Raw genomic sequence first — 19,582 nt, 5'->3', positions numbered from 1 at the left:
ATGCGGGTAACGTCAGTGTGGGGAGAAATGGACCGTGCATTGTCTGCCACGGATGTTGTGGTTCTCTTGACTCATGTAACACATTCACGAGTGCAGATAGGTCCGAACGGTGGGGACTTATACGCCAGCATTCCATATGTCTTCGCTGTCTAAAGGTGCACCACCGCCTTCTGTGCGCTTCTACTGCCGTATGCGGAACGGATGATTGCATTTCGATTCACCATCCTTTGCTTCATAACAAGCAAGCCTTCCCGGTCAGCTCACCACTCGCTAACCATGTGCTTAATGCACACGATGGTGCAACTGACTCAATTCTATTTCGGATTTTGCCTGTAACGCTCTACAATAACAACAAAATGCTTCAGACGTATGCCTTCTTTGATGATGGCTCTGCGCTCACGCTTATGGACGTTGAGCTGCAGGAGAAACTACAAGAGAACGGCGCCTCGCAACCATTATGCCTCAGATGGACTTCTAATACTCACCGCTATGAGGATAACTCCCAAGTACTGGATTTAAATATTTCTGGAGCCGATACTAAAAAACGTTATGTGCTAAAAGACGTACACACAGTGCGGAAGCTTGAATTACCAACCCAGACGCTCGATGCACGCGACTTGCAAACCAAATGCTCATACTTGAAGGGCTTACCACTGCTCTCCTATGTAAACGCTGTGCCCGAGTTGCTAATTGGCTTCAACAATAGCCGTCTAGGCTTAAGTCTCCGCGCACGTGAGGGCAGCGATAACGAGCCGGTAGCCGAAAAGACGCGTATGGGGTGGACGCTGAAAGGGGTTACTGGAAAGCAGCAGCAACGTTGGGGATATAATGCATTTCATACTTGCGACTATGCTTAGATAACTTCGAAGTCACGCGAAAATTCAACAACCTGATGGCTAAGGAGGACGAATGTGCAATCGAGCAATTGAAGTCAACTACGAAATGCATCGACGGTCGCTTTGAAACCGGCCTTATTTAGAAATACGCCAACGCCACTCTCCCGGATAGCATACCATCTGCTTTGCGGAGAGAAAAATGTTTGCAGGCAAAACTCGCGCATGAACCGGAACTTGCCAAAATTATGTCAGGCAAGAGTGCAACCTATGTGGCCAACGGGTACGCCAAACCTCTACATGACGGAGCGTTATCGGAAAAGGGGTGCTGATACCTGCCGATATTTCCTGTACGTAACCCAAATAAGCCCCAAAAGGTTCGAATCGTCTGGGATGCGGCCGCTAGAACGAAGGGAGTGTCCCTCAACTCGATGCTTTGGAAAGGACCTGATCAGCTTACGTGCCTGGTATCTGTCCTACGAAGGTTCCGGCAGAAAGCAGAAGCTGTGAGTGGGGACATCCAAGAAATGTTTCACCAAGTCAGGATACGGTCGCAGGATCAGAACTACCAACGTTTTCTGTGGTTTGAGTCAGGAGCTGTTAAGCCGTCAGTTTTCGTGACATTCGGGGCTACCTGTTTACCTAGTAGCGCTCAGTACGTGAAGAACTTACACGCGGAAGAATTTCGCAACAGCCATCCGGGGGCCGTGGAGTGTATTGTCGGCAACCACTACGTCGACGATATGCTCGACAGCGTCGACACAGAGGAGGAGGCCATCCAGCTGGCCAGGGACGTAAGTTTCGTTCATGAACAAGGTGGATTCCATATCAGGAACTGGCATTCTAACTCGGAGAGGGTATTGCGAGCGCTGAAGATCAACCATATGGACCGTGAAGTAAGTTTAAACTCTGACCAAGAAATACCAGCCGAGACGGTTCTAGGCCTATGATGGACCACACAGGAAGACTGCTTCACATTCCGCGTGGCCCAAAATCACGAAAACAAGAACCTGATTCTTAATGACCGCTGTCCAACAAAGAGTGATGTACTAAGTATAGTCATGAGCATCTTCGATCCGTTAGGGCTTCTAAACTTCTACGCCATTTATGCAAAAATAATGTTGCAGGAAGTTTGGCGATCTGGGTGCGGTTGGAATGAATACATTCCCGAAGAACAGTATTTAAGTTGGCAGAAATTGGTGAGACTTCTGCCCAAGATAGAGACCTTAAAAATACCGAGGTACTATTTTAAAAATGTGGAGTGTGGGTCCGAGCTGGAGATGTACGTCTTCGTGGATGCCAGGGAAAACGCTTATTCGGCTGTACGCTATCTTCGCCACAACAACAAGAGAATCGTCGACTGTGCGCTAGTGGGTAGCAAAGCAAAGGTGGCACCGTTGAAAATGTTATCAATCCCGCGACTTGAGTTGCAGACTGCGGTTTTAGGCGCTAGATTAGCTGCAGGACCGACTCTCGCACCGTTTTAGCTTGGATCCGTTCTGATCATCGTCGTTACTCTCAGTTCGTTGCGTTCCGAATAAGCGAATTGTTAGAGCTTACGGAGGTGAAGGTTTGGCGATGGCTTCCTTCACTGTAAAATGTGGCAGACGATGCTACCAAATGGTCCACATCACCGGAGATTCTAGCGAAAGTCGATGGTCCAGAGGATCGCACTTATTGCGACGGCAGCGACCAAACGACATAGACAGCACTGAAACAACCTACGAAGAGCTTAGATCTCGATATGTAGGTTGCCATGGCGCTGCCCTACCACATCACGAGTACCTGGCAATACACGAACGTTTCTCTCGATGGTCCCGCCTTCTGCGTGTAACGGCAACAGTATTTCTAAGTATTCGTATCTGGAGGCTCTACCGCAAATTAAGTCCTTCGCTTCGTCAACCAATTGATCAAGATGACCTTAAGCGCGCCGAAATACATTTGTGGAGAGAGGCTCAGTCGGACGCATTTGGGGATGAAATCGCCGTACTTTCGAAGGGAAAACCAGTAAGCCGAACGACCTCTATATATANTAAGTATTCGTATCTGGAGGCTCTACCGCAAATTAAGTCCTTCGCTTCGTCAACCAATTGATCAAGATGACCTTAAGCGCGCCGAAATACATTTGTGGAGAGAGGCTCAGTCGGACGCATTTGGGGATGAAATCGCCGTACTTTCGAAGGGAAAACCAGTAAGCCGAACGACCTCTATATATAAGCTTTCACCGTACTTGGATGAGGTCTCCGTCCTACGACTCAGGGGCAGGCTCAGTCTGATAGGGCATCCGGATCCAGTTATATTGCCTAGAAACCATAACATAACTCGCCTGATTGTTCTGGACTACCACATCAAGTATCTCCATGGAAGCGCAGAGACAGTAGTAAATGAATTACGGCAAATTTTTAACATGCCTCGACTACGAGCAGTGGTCAAAAAGGTACGTCGTGACTGTCAAGTATGTCAACTTCGCAATGCAAAACCACGACCACCGAAAATGAGCTGTCTACCCCCGGCACGAGTAACAGCATTCGTTCGTCCGTTCACATACGTGGGGGTAGATTACTTCGGTCCTCTACTAGTAGCGGTACGCAGGAGTACTGAGAAGAGGTATGGAGTGCTCTTCACATGCCTCACGACGAGAGCCGTGCACTTAGAAATAGATTATTCGTTGTCTACGGATTCGTGCATTCTCACCGTTCGAAGTTTTATGGGTCGACGAGGGGTACCATGCGAGATCCGGAGTGACAACGCCACTACTTTTAAAGCAATGCAGCAAGAACTCACCACGGTCTTTAGAGAAATACCAAGGAAAAGCTTCAGAGCACCTTTACGAATTCCTCTATGCAGTGGAAATTCATACCACCGGCGTCACCGCATATGGGCGGTGCCTGGGAGCAGCTCGTGCGCTCAGTGAAGGACAACCTGTCGAGGGTATTGCTAGCATCACGTCCCTCCGACGAATTGCTCCGCGGCGGTTTAATGGAGGTTGAATCGATCATAAACTCACGACCATTGACTTACATACCTCTCGATCACTGCGAAGACGAAGCGCTCACATCACACCATTTTCTCCCGGGTAGTTCTAACGGGATGAAACCGCTACTCGAGTATACTGGAAGGCCAGAACCAATGAGAATGGGCTGGAGATATGCACAACAATTGGCCGACTCATTCTGGAAGCGTTGGGTCCGCGAATATCTACCGGTGATAACGCGCCGCACTAAGTGGTTCGAGGCCGTAAAACCGATTGAGCAAGGAGACATCGTGTATATAGTGAACCCCAATGGACCCAGAAACTCTTGGACGAAGCGTCGAGTGTTTTCAGACAGGGTAGGCCCTGATCAACAAGTAAGAAGCGCCTTGGTAAAGACTAGCGCCGACATATATCAGAGACCAGCAACGCGACTTGCCGTTCTTTCTATTGTTGCTCCGCAGGATCGGGTAAATCCGGAGGATATACCGGGGAGGAGTGTTGACAAAAATACGGCAACACCGCAGTTGCTTGATTGAAATTTGTTTGGGGACGTTTCCTGTTTTTGACATTTGGTTTGACTTTCACCGCCAAATGAGACTAGACTTCTTCAACTTGTTTAATATTATATAAATCGAATTCTTTAAAGTAAATCAGAATAGATTTCGTCATGTTTTAAAAACTACTTGCGTGGTGTATTTGGCTCCTTAGTTGTATTGAAAATGTACGGCAACAGTAACGAAATCAACTCTGCACTCTAGATCTAGCTAGAGATGTCAGTGCAAAAAATACATCGACTTTTTCTTTGATTCGATGCATCGAAATGTACATCGATATTTTTTGATGCATCAAAGGCCATACATCGATGCATCGATTTGCATGAGATTTTTCAGATGAAGTTTCACTACGACGTTATTAGCAAAATCGTACAAAGTTAGATATAAATTACTGCAACGGAGTTGTATGTTTCTAACGGAATTTTTTATAGCCATTTGAATAGTTTGGTCAAAGTTATCTCTCTTGTACAATTGTACAATTCATTTGTACAATGCATTCTAGACGGTTCAATATACTACATACGTCAGTTCTGAAAAAACATCGATGCATCGATACATCGACTATTTATACATCGAGTGGAAAAATTTCAATGCATCGGAGCGACATCGATATTTTCGATGCATTGATGTTTTTTCGACATTCCTAGTTCCAGCCAGTCAGCTAATCTTTTCAGGAAAATAGGCGATTAATTGATATAATTTTCCATAAATATATTTGTTGTTGCAAAAATAAAAGTGGTTAGTAAATAAGCAAATTATTTGAAATCAATTGTTGCGGATAATAAATCATCAACAACTCTCCTTTATGCAGAATATATATACATATATATAAGACAATAAAAGTCCATATACGAGGGTGATAATCTTGCAGCACGAAAAATCACTGTTGCCTGCATTTCTCCGCCCATCTTCTTGTTTACGCATTTAATCGCCCTTCTTTTGTTGCAGCAAATTTAGTACTAATCGGAAGATTCGAGCAACGCAATACTACAAAACTGATGCCCGTAATTAATTGCGTGGATTTGCATTCTGCCTGAACCTTTGGATATTATTGCGAGACAATTTCTGTGCACTGTAGCAAACGCCAAGAAAAGCCATTGTTGAAAGAATCGGATCAAACATGAAATCATCGATGACGGGAATGCTGTTGTGCTGCCTTCTGGCAGGACTTTGGTCATCTGCTTATTGTCAAGGTATAATATACATACATATATACGTTGGATAATTAAAAAGAAATAACTCGACGTTTCAAACGATTGGAAATTAAATATAGAACTAAGGCAGTGGCCCACGTATCTTTCTACATATATGCATACATATCGCACACCGTCTTCAAAAGAGTCACAACTCCAAATTTGGCATTTTTGAAATTATGCGCTAAAAATGTACACACAGCTTTTATTTACCTTTCAGCAAAAGCTGGAGCAAATTTTTGTTATATATATATTTTGTTATTGTTTTGTGCTACGAAATAGTTTTTCGCATTTTCTGACGAACGTATTATATTGAGTTGTGACTTTTGGGCACGGTGTGCGATATGTATATCACAGTATCACAGTACATGTATGTATGTATTCTCTGTAATAACGACATAACTCAAAAAACGAAACCCATACTTCTGTTAAAGTTCTTAAGATAAGGATTATATACAGTAGATAGTAAGAATTTTTTTAGTTTTGAGTTCTATCGTTATTGCCGACGACCTTCGATATGTACATAATACATATCATCGTTTGAAGTACAAAACCGCGTAACTTACATTTGCTGCCAAAAAATGGATTTGCTCACACAAGCTCTTGGCTCAATCCTTATCCATTCGTACTGATATATACTAGCCAGAAATGCGATTGCTTTATAAAAAAAGAGAACCATTATGAAGTATGAGTGTTTATACTCTCTAGAAAATAATGTATGCAATCTCGCATACGCGGTTTTACCTTATCTTGATACGCGGTATTGCATTTTGTTAGTACGCGGTTTTGTACTTTAAACGACGATACGTATACGCTTTGCAGTGGACAAAAGAACGAAAATCTGTCTTTGTGCTTGTTGCTGATAAGTTTATTTTGCGCTGAAAACTAAATATGTACTATATATATATGTAAATTATACAAATGTATTTATGTTTGTTTTGATACTTTCATATATTTATTTGCAAAACGTACATACATACCCACAATGACTCACTGGAGAAGGTTTGCAATTTTAAATGAAAAAAAGTTATATCGGATTTGATTATTGAATTTTCCAAATTGGTTGAATAATCGAATACAAATTTATTAATATTGCGCATACACATTTATTAATGATTAACATAAGCAAAAGAAGTAGTTACAAAACTTTTTGACAAGCTTTTATTAGAGATTAATAAAAACCAGAACATTGGATCCGCACACCACCGAATGGCTAAATTTTTTGTGGAATTAATTCCTTCCATTTACATATGTTATACATATCGACACCTGAGTGGAAAATCAACCTATATCGGCAGCCAGTTAGAAAACGCCCTATCTCAGAAGACTTTCCAACGACGTCCTACCTCAGAATTTGATCGAAGAACGCCCTATCTCAGCTGCCGATTCAAAAACGCCCTATCTCAGCACATTTTCAGTAAATTTCCAGTTATCAGCCAGATTATTTTTTGAACGGAATTTTGAAATACGGTGTTTCTCAATAAAATTTTGAAATAGGGCGTTCTTGAAAAGTTTTCTGAGATAGGGCGTTTTCGAACTGGCTGCCCAGATAGGTCGATCTTCCACTCAGGTATCGATATACAGTTACGGTCAAAATAAAGCAGCAAAATTCGAAATGATGCTGTTGACAACTCATCTTTAATAATAATTAATCAGCCTCATTGCGAGAGTCGTGCCGAATGCAAGTCGTTTTTCGAGAGTCGAATCGTATCGAAAATTTAGCGCCATTGCCTAAAATTTCCACTCGACTAGTGTATTAAAACGGAAAAACTTTGCAGCACTGCATAGTTTTCGACAATTTTCGTCGTTTACTTATTTCAGCACGACAGTAGACAATGCTAATGTTGTCGAGTCGTACAATTCAGCCTAATTTACGACTTACGCAATGAGGCTGAATAATTTTCATTGAAAATATGGGTCGATCTACATATATCAGATACCACATATATACATAAAAGTATTAAAACTTGCACAAAGTTCAAAAAAAAAACTAATTAAATAAAAAAAAATGTTCATCAAAATTTTCTTAATAAGATTTCGAGTATGCAATTTTAAAGTCCCTTAAATTTTAGTATAATAAAATGCAAGTTTCAAGTCGCTAAAAGTTACCGTTGGTTTTTTGATTTTTTTTTTGTCGAGGGTGTTGCGCATTTTCTTTTCCATATAATGCATGAACAAAACTTACTTTTATGTGGAAGAAAATGCACAACACCCTCCACAAAAAAAATCTCAAATATGAACCATAAAAATAGTCAGGATGCTGATTAAAAACTTATTGCCAGATTTGCAGGCGAAACTTAATAAAATCTTGTCATAGTATTGAATAACTGTACATATTTCATAGGGCTGGGACTGTCCACATATTCGGGAATTCTTGGAAGATAACTTTTATCAGTCCAATGCGCAAATCGGATTTGAAGTCAGATATAACTAACAACAGACCGATCTGTATCCAATCGTTCATCGCTAAACTGCTTGAGAAGATAATCTCACAAATAACGTTTAGCTTAAATCAAAAAACAACATGGCTTCTTCGTAGTCGATCAACAACAACCAACCTATTTTGTTACATATACGAATTGTATTCTCAAAGCTCTGAACCGTGGTCAGATTTCAGCCAGTCCTTCGATATGGTCAACCATGAAATACTTGTCAATAAGCTGAGTCGATACCGTGTAAAAACAAAGCGTTACGAGTTTCAGGGAAGACCCCTAATATGTTTTAATAAAAAATGCCGAGCCTTTCCATTGCAGTTTTCTATCTTCTGTATATATATTGAGTTTCTTTAATTTAAGCTTTAAGTTATTCACCTTATTACAGTAATGATTAGGAATTCAATTTAACAATTGATATACATAGCTGCCAAGTTCTGCTCCGACAAATTGTATCGCAAAGATCTAATAGTCGGTGTGCAGCCATTAACTTTTTTGGGTGTTCGTTATTAGTCTTTCGTACATATTTAAGAAATTTTAATAACATTTTTACCTTTTACTTATGTATACATACGTAGTTATTTATACCAGCTAATAAGGATGTAGTGTAAAGCCGATTGGTGTAAATGAATAAATAAATTGAAATATAATCTTTAATTTTATTTACTAAAAGCAGCTAGAAATGCGACTGATGATAACAAATCAACGGCAAATATCAAAGATCTTACACCGTCTGATACTGTTGCAACCAAAAACGACTCAACGAGCTTGAAAGCATCAACAGAGACAATTACGGCAGATCCCACTACTACCACACAGGAGTCAGTAAACACAAAAGAAACTCTATCAACAACGGATCAAAATGCAACTACAACTTCTACAGCGGCAGCACCTGACCAAAACACCACCACTACAACTGCTCCTCCACCAACAACAACAACCCTTCCGACCACTTCTACCACAGCTTCGCCAAACACTACCACTACCACTCCATCGACGTCCACCACAACAACCGTTGCGCCAGACAACAGCACAACAACTGTTGCGCCAAACAACAGCACAACAACTGTGGCGCCAGACAACAGCACAACAACTACGACCACAACAGCTGCACCACCAACTCCACGTCCACCATGCAATCATTTTGATTTTCCATCCTTCATTGGTGGTATAGTATTGACGTTGGGTATTTTGGCCATCAGTTTGGTTGCCTACAAATTTTACAAGGCCCGCAACGAGCGCAACTACCACACCCTTTGAGCCGCCACTGCTTTTACGTCGGCATTTAATGCAGCAGCCAACACAGCGCCGTCCAATTCAAGCAGCATAGACGTCGAACGTGTGCGTTTCGTACAGCCCTCGTTTCCGTTGCGATCACCACCACAACCCGCTCCATCGGCAGAGTCCTCCGGCGCTGTTCCACCATCGTCACCATCCATTCGACAACGGTTGCTGCAAACATAATCAAATACTGAAAAGTAAATAATGGATGTATTAAGTAAACTTCCCTCTTTCTAATTAAATATCTGTGTATATCCAACAACAGTAATAAATATCTTTCTGCACTCTATGTAAAACAAAAACTGCATACATAATGTAGTTAAACTATGCCACACAAAATGCGTAAAGTTTCTCATATCTTCTCCGCTAATGTCCCAAAGGTAAAATTTACTTTAAAAGAGAAAAAACTTTGGATTAGGAGTGTTAGCTGGTTTGCCGCTTATTTACTCGGGTTATTTTAATGAAATTTCATTTAAATTTTCCGTGCATTAGTATGAAAATATGGATTTGAAAGTAATTGCTAAATATTAAAGGCGGCTCGACTGTTTGATTAAACCAGAATGAAGACAATTTTTTTTTTGTTTTAATTGAAGGATTGTTAAAAAGTCACATAATGCTCCATAAACTATCATTTAGATTCCCTAAAACGAGTGCAATGAATATGCAACCTTGGTTTATTCGAAGATGTCGAACCTTCTATTACCGAGATTGGTGCTCGAAACCCTGTACTAAATATATTTTAACGTACACATACAAAAATAAACCAATGTATGGATGTGCAAACAGGCAAAATAATTTCTTAATGAAATCAAAGTGCTGGCGGTGTTTTTCTTGTCACGAAACAATTGTGTATGAGTAACTTAAGTGAGGTGTAGATACTTGTTTAAATAAAATTAAATCACGTATACATGTACGTATTTAGAAAAAAATGCAGTGCATACATATCGTCACCTGAAATGCAAAATAACGTATCATCATCGTCACTGAAATGGAAAGTCGTGAAATTTTTTTTTTTTTGGCATAAAACGATGTGGGGAGTGAGCTGTAGTAATTTGATGAAATCTATCATAGCAATCAAAAAGTGAATTTTGAATTTTTTATGAGTTACCGACCTTTTGCATTTCAGGTGACGATATGTATGCATATTATATTAGAAAACAAATGCGCATACCTTCATGGAACAGCAAGCATGCACACTAAGCGTATTATCGAACATGTGTAATGCAATAAATTAATTTACTATCACTTGCTTAAAACTACGTAATTGAACTAATGCGATTCAAATATGTACTATATATTCGCATTTATAATTATGTATTGCCGGTTTACTATATAATTTGAAATAAATCCTAAAATATGTGAACAAACTATTTAATACTTTCAAGAAATTCGTTATGGGGATGTGCCTCTGGCACTTTCGTTTTAGAATTTTTATGTAATTTTCCGTTGAAAGATGCAGTTTTGGTACTTGAATGAAATTGAATATCTATTTTTCTAATCCAATTAAACTTTTATGGCCTTATTCATAAAAAATAAAGTAGCTTTATAATAAAAGCTTTATAAAATGGAAAAATGTATGAAATCGTCAATTTATAAAGCTCTTTAAACCTACTTTATTTTTTATGAATAAGGCCATTAGATTATGATTTTTATTTTTGGGTCATATTATAATCGTTATATACAGATTTAATTTTTTTATATCATAGAAGATTATACGAGAGCGACTAAATAATTTTTTTTTATTGTTTAGATTTTTCTTGGACAGTTGTAATATTATAAATTTAATCTCTCTTAGTTTTTTGCCGCAGGCTGCAAACCCTTGTGACCCTTCCGTCTATCTTTGGTCTTTGATTTACTTCTGGGCTTCTTAAGCTGCTGCGTATCGTATCGAATTTTAAGTTCCGTTCCGCCCAAAGATTGTTTCTTTTTTACTGCTGCACGCGCCTCCATTGTCGTAGGTAACGTGACTGCGGCTATACTAGAAGCGATCAAGTGACCTTTTCGTGGTTTTATTTGCACATCAACCGCTGTTGGGAATAACCGACGCACCTCCGCTTTCGAGGCACTTCGAGGCAGATTTGTTATAACAATCGAGGATGTGAAATTTTTCGCCCGCAATGCTAATTTACTCGCATGTCTTAAACGCGCCTTTGCTTTCTTCTTCTCTAAAGCATTTATTCTGCGTTGAACGAGCTCCTGGACAAATTCCGAGTTCTCTGTGCGTGGAATCGATACAACGATTTTCCTTTCACTTTTCTTCGCCGAAGCTTTTATTGCCTTGAAGGCAATATCGCGGTCTTCCCGTGAATTGAAATCAACGAGGCAGAAACGTGCGTGTTTCTGCCGGGGTTTATGAGCCTTCACAATCAGAGGAGACAGCGTCTTTGCCTGTTCCTGAAACTCGTCATCTTCCTCAGGTAGTTTATGGGGGAAGCGAATATACAATTGTTTACCCTGGCGTTCTGAGTACTTTTTAGTAAGCTCCTCAGTAACTTTCTCCTCGAGGGATTTTGGTTTGACCAGTTCGTCATCGGAATTCTCGTCATCTTCATCGGAATCAGTGTCACTAGCGTCTAAGTCGAGCTCCTGCTGCTCCCCATCATCTGATTGCAACTGGCTCTCAGATTGTTCATCTTCTGACGATGACATTCTAAAAATTGTGAAATTTATGAACTTTTAGTAACAATACAGATGCACGTGTTATTATTTTGGTTTTACATTTAGGGCTTTTTGTTAGGTTTAAGGTGTAGTCAGACAAGTTAGCGGAAAAACTTTATCCATGCGTTTTGCAGACAAATTGAAAAATTGAAGTTACAAAAACACTTTGTCACTTTTCGGAAATGAATTGAAAATGGAGCTTTCGCACGAGAAGATTTTTCAGGTAGCTTTTGCGTTCAACTCACGCAGGGTTGCACGAAAAAAAAAAATGAATGGCTGAAATATACACACATGAACTTTCTTTAAGATGCTCAACCAGTTGAAGAAAATATCAAAACATCTTTATTTTACTGACTCCTAGAAGAAAACCGCTCTAATATGTGCCAATTTCAAATGAATATTTAAATGGCACTTAAGTTTAGTTATAGATTGTTGTTTAAAAGCCATTAAGCTTTCGTCGGGTTTCAGATCAGGGATGATAAATGAATTTTTCGAAATCGTACCAAACGTCAGAAAAAATTTACTAAATCAAATAAAATGGTACCAACAAAAAATTGTAAACGCTTTCACAAAAACAACGAATGTTTAAAACAAATATATACTTATTCTACGCCATTTAAATAAACATCTTCTAAATATATACATATATATATATTGGCGCATATTCATAGTCATACTTAGTTCACAACTAATGCAGCGTTTTTGCTGCATTTAAAATGCAACATTTAGCACTTTCGAACATATGTTTTCGAAGAGCGTTCATGCTATCGCATTTAGCAGATGTACATTTACGCGAGTTTGAAATCGTATGCTTTTGACAAACAGCCGTGTTCCAGTCGCTTATTCAGATCCGTATCTATTACGATAAATTCTCACGGAAAAGATAATGTGCAAAAACCTCTACTGAAAAGGAAAAAAAAAATCTAAAGGCCTGTATGCAGCTCTCAAGAAAACGGTCAAGAAAAATTTGCCATTATTTCGTGTGTGTGTCCAAGGAATTTTGACATTTTTGATACTTCACAGCCTGTTGCCTCACTCTTTCCTCAAGAAATAATGGAACGGGCATATATTTCTGTTGCAAGCCTGGGTTGCCTTGTGCTCTTTTTTCACAAAAAATTTAGAAAACCGTAGTAGAAAGCGTAGTAAGTTTCTTAACAACTGCGTACTGCCTTAAGGAAATTTGACTCAAGAAAATTTCTTAGCCATTTCTTGTACGTCATTTTATATGGATTTTTTGCTTTTCTTGAGAGCTGCATACAGGCCTTAAACCATGTGCGAATTGTGGAAATTTTGGAAGATCACAGGGTTGCTTTTAGCATTTAGATTCTAAATGCAAAGATGGAGTTGCATTTAGGTGACGAATTTTGTATGGATAAATGTACATTTAGAGCTAAATGTGCTTTTACGCGTAAGCAAAAACAGCCCATAAGTTAAAACTACTTAGTAGAAGTGTGAAATGCGACTATAATAGAAGTGAATTTTAAGTTGGTACTTAAATTTAATTTGCAACTTTATTAGTTTCGACTTAGTGGCTGGACTATGAATACGCGCCAAAGACTTTTGAAGGCTACCAAAGTGAAGTTAAAAACTTCAATTGAAGGGCAGCGGCAGCACTGGCTGTGACAACACGCGAATAGGGGTGTAAATCGGAAATTGGGCAAAAATAATCGATTGATTTCAGCAAATAATTAATAGCTGCCATCACTAGTTGTGAATTAGTCAACATATTTATTAAGCAAAAAAATTTTTAAGGAAAAAATCCTGTGTTGTAAAAATGACTTTGTTGGAAAATGTACGCGAGTGGTTCACTTCCGAGACAGCCCGTAACAAAAATTCATCATTGATTGCTGGATTCCTTGTAAGTGCAGGCGGATTATGGACTGCTATTTTTTCAGTTTTGTTTACAAAAGCAGTAACATATTTACATATATATTTTTTTTTGTTGTAGTTTTTTTCAGGCTGGTGGGTCCTGATCGATGCTATGTCAGTAGATAACCAACACCAGATCACTACTGGGCATGTATTTATAGGGGTATTCGGTACCATCAGTTTTTTCATGGTGAACACTGTCAAAAATTCTCACGTAAGCTAAATAATTACCATTGCTTCACAGTCCAATGCTCAATGTTATATTTAATAGATTTCTGAAGAGAATACATCAGAGTCTGGAGCCCAAATTGCAAAAATTTGGCTACTCATTGGATTCGTAATGGGATTTGCTTCGATTGTGGCAGCAGTGTGGGTTATGATCGATGATTTCATCAATAATAGTAAGTTAATTGTCAATGCGCCTCAAACTTAGAGTATTTAAATATTGGAACTTCTTTATTTGCGGCTTTTGTTAAGTTCTCTTCCCAGCCCAACTACTATTCCAAAGAGTTTTAAATAAGTATTTAGCTATTTTAAAATTTCAACGATTTTTTCTTTTTTCTAACAGCCAAAAAAGACAACTGGCCTGGTGTAGCCCTTCTCATGCAAAATGTTCTTATTCTTATTGGGAGTCTTGTTTACAAGTTTGGCCGAAACGAGGAGGATTGGAACGAGTAAATTAGCAATAATTTTTGAAGAGCTATCCAATCATAAAGTTAAGTTAGATAATAGATTTACATTTTCTTTTCTTTATAAAATATTGCTATACCTTATTAATGTAACCACATATATAAGTATGTACGTTTATGCTAGTATACATCCATATATCTCATAAGATACGTCTGTTTATAACACATATAACGAGTGATTCTTGCATCGTATAACTAACTATAATCATTAAAGAAAAATATTAAATATTTAATTTCAAGCCCTTAATATTTATTGCAACCTGGATTCATTTCATAATAATACATTTGCAAGTATAGGAAATATTATGAGTATTAAGACGATCATGAGCATATTAAGTAACGAACTTAAAATCAAAATTTTGCATCATATGCATTTATTGGACATTGGTTTTCGTTTTGAAAGCACCATTCTGGCTGCATTGATTCCGCCCCGATTTCGCGATCTATCAAGAGTTGGCGATGATATAGCATTCGCGCTTCGGCTTGCCTCCAAGATTCTTTCGGATTCGACCATAAACGTTCAGCCAAGGCACTAGCCCGTGGCCAAAACCGCGAATCCACCGTGAACTCATCAATTTGCTCCGACCAGATAGCTGCTTCAGCGCCCATTACTTGGGACTTGTACTCGCCAGCAATAGTGTCCAAGTCGTTGTCATAAACTGTCTGCCAGCCAATGTAAGGTGAACACCAATTACTGCCATCGTTAACCCAACCAGGTCCGCCGCAATCAAAATAGAGAGCATCGTAATTTGAAATTATAACGCGGAAACCACGTTTTAAAATGTCTCTTATTTTATTGTCGCCTTTAGTCGTCCATATTTGTATGATGTAACGTTCCTTATCTAAATAATCATCAATGTAAGGCACCTGGGTGAGATGACTAGTCCACAAGGTAATTAGTGGCTGTTGAGATTGAGCAACTGTGTCTACACGAATTAAAGCTTCGTTTTGAAAATGAGCCCATAGTCGTATGAAATCTGTTTCATTTAAAGTCCATCCCTTCTCTAGCATCCAGTTTTGTATGCGTTTACTACTATTCCAACAATCGACTGATACCTCGTCGCCGCCCATATGAAAAACATCCGGGTCGAAAAGATCGAACATTTCCCGATATATATCTTCCAACACTGGGTACAATTCTTCAACAGTAGGATCCAGCTGGCCGCAAGGCGGTTCCACGCAATAATTTTTCCATGGCTGGGCATTAAAACATGCCAGCATATCCTTGTGCTGCCAGCCTTCGCCAACGTGAGCGGGCGCATCGAACTCAGGCATTACACGAATCCCACGTACTCGACCATATTCCACGATCTCTGCAACTTCCACATGGCTATAAACCTTACGTGGCGAATAGGCTCCTAATTTATACAGTTCAGGCTGAGATTTGACTTCTAATGGGAAACTATGGGAATCAGTTATATGCCAGTGGAAGGTATTCAGCTTCACCATGGCCATAGCATCTATATAACAAAATAATTAATAGCAATTACATATACATATACATATATATATCTTAATATTATTGTGTTACGGAAATTATAAGATTACCCAGAGTGCGCTTAATTGACTTTACACTGAAGAAGTTGCGCGAAGTGTCCAAAAGTAAACCACGCCATTTGAAGGCCGGGGCATCATCGATATCGGCACGAGCTAAAATCTGTATCTCGCGTCTAATGTCGTCATATATTAATAACTGAGATAACGTTTCCAAACCATGCCGAGCACCAAAATAGCTGCTTGCTGAAATCGTGGCAGTTGCTGCGCTGTTATTTGCTGAGGAAATTTGCAGTGAATAGCTCTCATCGGTATCTAAAGTAAGCTTGGGCAGCACATCATCTACGATTGACTTTAATTCCACCAACACTTTTAGCTGACGTCCGCCCTTTCTGAGAACGTTCTTATTCGGTACCCCGGAGTATAGTAGTCGCATAAAACGATTTTTACTTTCGTCCCAAAGGTGTGCCTGTTTACTAAAACTGGGCAATTGAAATTCTATAGTTTCTGTGTCTACTGCCAGCATATAACTGTCAAAATTAACGAGACCACTTGGACGGGGCCATATTGTGCCGGGGACACTGCCGCTACAGAACAGGCGACAAACTGGTAGGCTTATCGCTTTCTGGAAATTCTGCGCGTCCAGCTCAACCTTGACACATCTACTGTTTTGGCATTCGTAACCATATATAAGGCTGAAAGGGAAGAATATGAGAATTTGTGGAACATTCTAAATGGCGTTCACAGCACCCACTATGAAATATTCAATATTTTTATTTCTAGTACTTGAAATGATAAGTAAATTTTGTGAAAGCAAACTCACTCGTCACTGGATGCACCCGACTTTTGTACTCCTAAAACAAATATCACTAGTAAAGGTGTTAGCACCCTCATGTTTTCACTGGTTTTATTTAAACAAGTTTTGCCAGCTCACTACGGCGGCTATATGTGAAATGACTGCAAGTAAGCCAACCAATTTCAATATCACTTGCTCGTACTACAGTGCAAATAAATCGTACTAGTTTGTTGGCACCAATAAAGAGAACAGCGTACCGAAAGAAACTAAAAAATCACCCACACTCTGACAGAATGGCGCGTCTAAGGTGTAACCGCAAGATAAAAAAACTAAATTTTAGGTACGCACTTTGCTTGGCTGATTGTGTGTGCGGCAGGTACTTATCGGCTGCAAAATTGTACATATGTATGTACGTATCTGGCATAATATTTATTGCTGATTGATTTTAAAGGCAAACCTTGTAAATATATATTATTTATATTATATACTAGGCATATGAGCATCTACATAAATACTATGTATTTATGAGTTTTTCTTTTACAGTTCACGACCACAGAGTTTGAGACCAGAAAAAGAACAAAAATTGCGAACAAAGCAATCAAAGAGGCATAACTGGTTCTTTAGAAAGCGTTAATCAATATAGAAAGGTTAAACAAATGTTTCGTAATTTGGCTTGCTCTTTTCTGGTGGTAATGGCGATTGCCAGAAATATAGCAGAGCTTAATTTTCAAATTGACTATCGGTTTTAATAAGTTTTCTTAAGGGCAAATAGCAATTCTAATACATATTTTCATTTGGTAGATATATACATACATACATATGTCTGTGGTTATAAGCAATAACCGCCTAAGTCGACTTAAGAAAGAATGGAGTTACAAATATGTATATATACTATCGTATTCTTCAACCCCTATTCCATGCGTACCTGAATTCCCCATCTCGCCAGCTATGCTGTTTAAAAAGTTATAGGCGAAAGTATTTTGTTTTCCCCATAAGGTTAGCATTACAATCCAAATCTTTAAAGCGTTTTTTCTCGAATTCAGGATTTTCGACTTAGGCGATTATTGCTTATGACCACAGATGTATATGTGGCATTTTGTTAAAAAAAAAAAACATATCTCAAGTTAGGTCACTGCCTCTTTAAAGCAATATTTCAATGTTTTTTTTTTCAAATAATATTTTAACTAATTAGTACCCATTGGTGAAGCTTTTTCCAAAGGCCAGAAATGTACAAACTTGTTATAATATCGATACCAAATTATTTTAGTCAAATTGTTATAAAAAAATTTAAAACTATTTATGTTGGATTAACACCTTTCTGAGTTAATATCGATATCAGATTATTTTAGTCAAATTGTTTTTATAAAAAAATTTAAAACTATTTATGTTGGATTAGAACCTTTCTGAGTTAAAGTGTTGTCCTCATACGTTTCCAAAACATCAGCTAAATGTTCGTTATCTCTGGGTTTCTTAAACTGTCGCTTCTTGCTTACAGCCTTCTTACGCTTTGGTACTGGTTTCTTTGGTCCATGATCTTGCATGGAACGGATACCTACATGTGGAATTCCAAACAAACGTGAATAATGCTTACAAAATAGGTGACGGGTAAAATACTTCACCTTGTTTTTCAAGATATTCATCAATTTTGGCATCATCCATGGCATCCACTGTGGCTGAGCGCCACAACTTTTGAAATTCCTCATCAACCTATGAATGCAGAAGTGACTATTCAAATTGCATGAAATAAGTAAAACCAAATAGAGTGTACCATAAAATTTGCTGTCCTATCATTGTAAAATAATATCTTTTTCTTATCGATCGGCCGAACTATGAATATGATTTCAGAAGCACGATTTTTGAGTACTTTTTCACAGTGGGGCAATGATTCCTGTACATCATCCAGCAATACCCCTCCTAAACCCTTCAAATCGTGCTGCTTGAGTAGGCGCAATAAATTTTTGCCATCCTTAATTTTATATACCGGTTTGAAGCTGAAGCGATGCCCATCCGGTGTTGCCTCAATTTTTGGGTTATTTGTGAGGGCTTCGGAGGCTAGCCACTGAAAATACATAGAGTCTATATTTTTTCCAGTTCTGTGTGTAGTTAGAGACTACATTTTTAACAGATTGTCCAATGTCCAGTTGATTAGTTTCATCCAAAATTTCCTCAATGGTCAAAGGATGGTCATCGCCATCTTGATGCCGAGTACGCATATGTTTTACAATCTTCGCTAGCACACCAAACCGATATTGCGAACTTCCAGACATAGTCTTATACCTTGTGTGATAATGAAATTAAATAGATGATAAACGTGCCATGATACAACCTACGTGCTGGCATCCAATTTAGGAGCGCTCGGAGGACGCATTTTCTTTTTAGCATCATCTTTAGCAGGCGGTGGCGGTGCCTCAGTCTTTGGCTTTTTCTCCACGCTGCATGGGGAAAGAAAAAGTATTTACATACACATGTACACATATTGGCAATATCTAATAAATGGATAAACTCACGTGGGAGTGGCCATAGCCCTTTTCTTGAACGCTTCGCGTTCCCTAAGTAGAGCCGGATCCATGGTATTGTAATAAACCTCTAATACTTAACGGAAACACTTATTTCTTTCTGTTTACACACAAATAATTATGACACAGCTGTTAACTTGGAGATGCTCGTTCTTTTAGGAATGTCGGAAAAACATCGATGCATCGAAAATATCGATGTTTTGCTTCGATGTATCGAAAATTTTACACGGTGTGGTATAAATAGTCGATGTATCGGTGCATCGATGTTTTTTTGTAAACTGACATCTCCGGCA

At 38.9% G+C, this 19,582-nt stretch overlaps 5 protein-coding genes across 5 annotated transcripts; 2 read left to right on the top strand and 3 right to left on the bottom strand.

Annotated features, from left to right (window-relative positions):
- The first annotated feature begins 4,966 nt into the window (after positions 1 to 4,966).
- Positions 4,967 to 10,637, top strand: vsg (visgun). Its single transcript, XM_017625102.1, has 3 exons — positions 4,967 to 5,099; positions 5,310 to 5,554; positions 8,660 to 10,637. The coding sequence occupies exons 2-3, from the start codon at positions 5,482 to 5,484 to the stop codon at positions 9,244 to 9,246; spliced, it is 660 nt and encodes a 219-aa protein (XP_017480591.1). The 5' UTR covers positions 4,967 to 5,099; positions 5,310 to 5,481; the 3' UTR covers positions 9,247 to 10,637.
- Positions 10,638 to 10,992: 355 nt separating this feature from the next.
- On the bottom strand, positions 10,993 to 12,189 carry LOC108369893 (serine/threonine-protein kinase rio2). Its single transcript, XM_017625101.1, has 2 exons — positions 11,986 to 12,189; positions 10,993 to 11,917 (listed from the first exon to the last, which is right to left on the bottom strand). The coding sequence occupies exon 2, from the start codon at positions 11,914 to 11,916 to the stop codon at positions 11,059 to 11,061; it is 858 nt and encodes a 285-aa protein (XP_017480590.1). The 5' UTR covers position 11,917; positions 11,986 to 12,189; the 3' UTR covers positions 10,993 to 11,058.
- A 1,395-nt stretch (positions 12,190 to 13,584) lies between these two features.
- Positions 13,585 to 14,716, top strand: LOC108369895 (transmembrane protein 50A). The gene is made up of 4 exons (XM_017625104.1): positions 13,585 to 13,783; positions 13,874 to 14,008; positions 14,066 to 14,195; positions 14,363 to 14,716. Exons 1-4 carry the CDS (start codon positions 13,700 to 13,702, stop codon positions 14,470 to 14,472), a joined length of 459 nt encoding a protein of 152 aa, XP_017480593.1. The 5' UTR covers positions 13,585 to 13,699; the 3' UTR covers positions 14,473 to 14,716.
- Positions 14,717 to 14,721: 5 nt separating this feature from the next.
- Positions 14,722 to 17,781, bottom strand: Hexo1 (beta-hexosaminidase 1). Its single transcript, XM_017625099.1, has 3 exons — positions 16,801 to 17,781; positions 16,032 to 16,672; positions 14,722 to 15,943 (listed from the first exon to the last, which is right to left on the bottom strand). The coding sequence occupies exons 1-3, from the start codon at positions 16,869 to 16,871 to the stop codon at positions 14,835 to 14,837; spliced, it is 1,821 nt and encodes a 606-aa protein (XP_017480588.1). The 5' UTR covers positions 16,872 to 17,781; the 3' UTR covers positions 14,722 to 14,834.
- Positions 17,782 to 17,943: 162 nt separating this feature from the next.
- Positions 17,944 to 19,498, bottom strand: TfIIEbeta (transcription factor IIEbeta). Its single transcript, XM_017625100.1, has 6 exons — positions 19,281 to 19,498; positions 19,104 to 19,205; positions 18,888 to 19,050; positions 18,542 to 18,832; positions 18,393 to 18,480; positions 17,944 to 18,325 (listed from the first exon to the last, which is right to left on the bottom strand). The coding sequence occupies exons 1-6, from the start codon at positions 19,340 to 19,342 to the stop codon at positions 18,156 to 18,158; spliced, it is 876 nt and encodes a 291-aa protein (XP_017480589.1). The 5' UTR covers positions 19,343 to 19,498; the 3' UTR covers positions 17,944 to 18,155.
- Between the last annotated feature and the right edge of the window lie 84 nt (positions 19,499 to 19,582).

This window comes from Rhagoletis zephyria, unplaced genomic scaffold (assembly GCF_001687245.7).
Source record: "Rhagoletis zephyria isolate East Lansing unplaced genomic scaffold, Rhagoletis_zephyria_1.1 Rzeph_scaffold_03892, whole genome shotgun sequence".
NCBI classification, from domain to species: domain Eukaryota; kingdom Metazoa; phylum Arthropoda; class Insecta; order Diptera; family Tephritidae; genus Rhagoletis; species Rhagoletis zephyria.
This window is presented reverse-complemented; position numbering and strand designations above follow the sequence as displayed.

Coding starts and splice junctions, on each gene's coding strand:
- vsg (XM_017625102.1), top strand. CDS start 5,482: ATGAAATCATCGATGACGGGAATGCTGTTGTGCTGCCTTCTGGCAGGA. Junction 5,555..8,659: donor GTCATCTGCTTATTGTCAAG/GTATAATATACA, acceptor ATTTACTAAAAG/CAGCTAGAAATGCGACTGAT.
- LOC108369893 (XM_017625101.1), bottom strand. CDS start 11,916: ATGTCATCGTCAGAAGATGAACAATCTGAGAGCCAGTTGCAATCAGAT.
- LOC108369895 (XM_017625104.1), top strand. CDS start 13,700: ATGACTTTGTTGGAAAATGTACGCGAGTGGTTCACTTCCGAGACAGCC. Junction 13,784..13,873: donor CATTGATTGCTGGATTCCTT/GTAAGTGCAGGC, acceptor TTTTTGTTGTAG/TTTTTTTCAGGCTGGTGGGT. Junction 14,009..14,065: donor ACACTGTCAAAAATTCTCAC/GTAAGCTAAATA, acceptor TATATTTAATAG/ATTTCTGAAGAGAATACATC.
- Hexo1 (XM_017625099.1), bottom strand. CDS start 16,871: ATGAGGGTGCTAACACCTTTACTAGTGATATTTGTTTTAGGAGTACAA. Junction 16,673..16,800: donor TCGGGTGCATCCAGTGACGA/GTGAGTTTGCTT, acceptor CTTCCCTTTCAG/CCTTATATATGGTTACGAAT. Junction 15,944..16,031: donor GTCAATTAAGCGCACTCTGG/GTAATCTTATAA, acceptor TTTGTTATATAG/ATGCTATGGCCATGGTGAAG.
- TfIIEbeta (XM_017625100.1), bottom strand. CDS start 19,342: ATGGATCCGGCTCTACTTAGGGAACGCGAAGCGTTCAAGAAAAGGGCT. Junction 19,051..19,103: donor CCTAAATTGGATGCCAGCAC/GTAGGTTGTATC, acceptor TTATCACACAAG/GTATAAGACTATGTCTGGAA. Junction 18,481..18,541: donor ATAGGACAGCAAATTTTATG/GTACACTCTATT, acceptor CTGCATTCATAG/GTTGATGAGGAATTTCAAAA.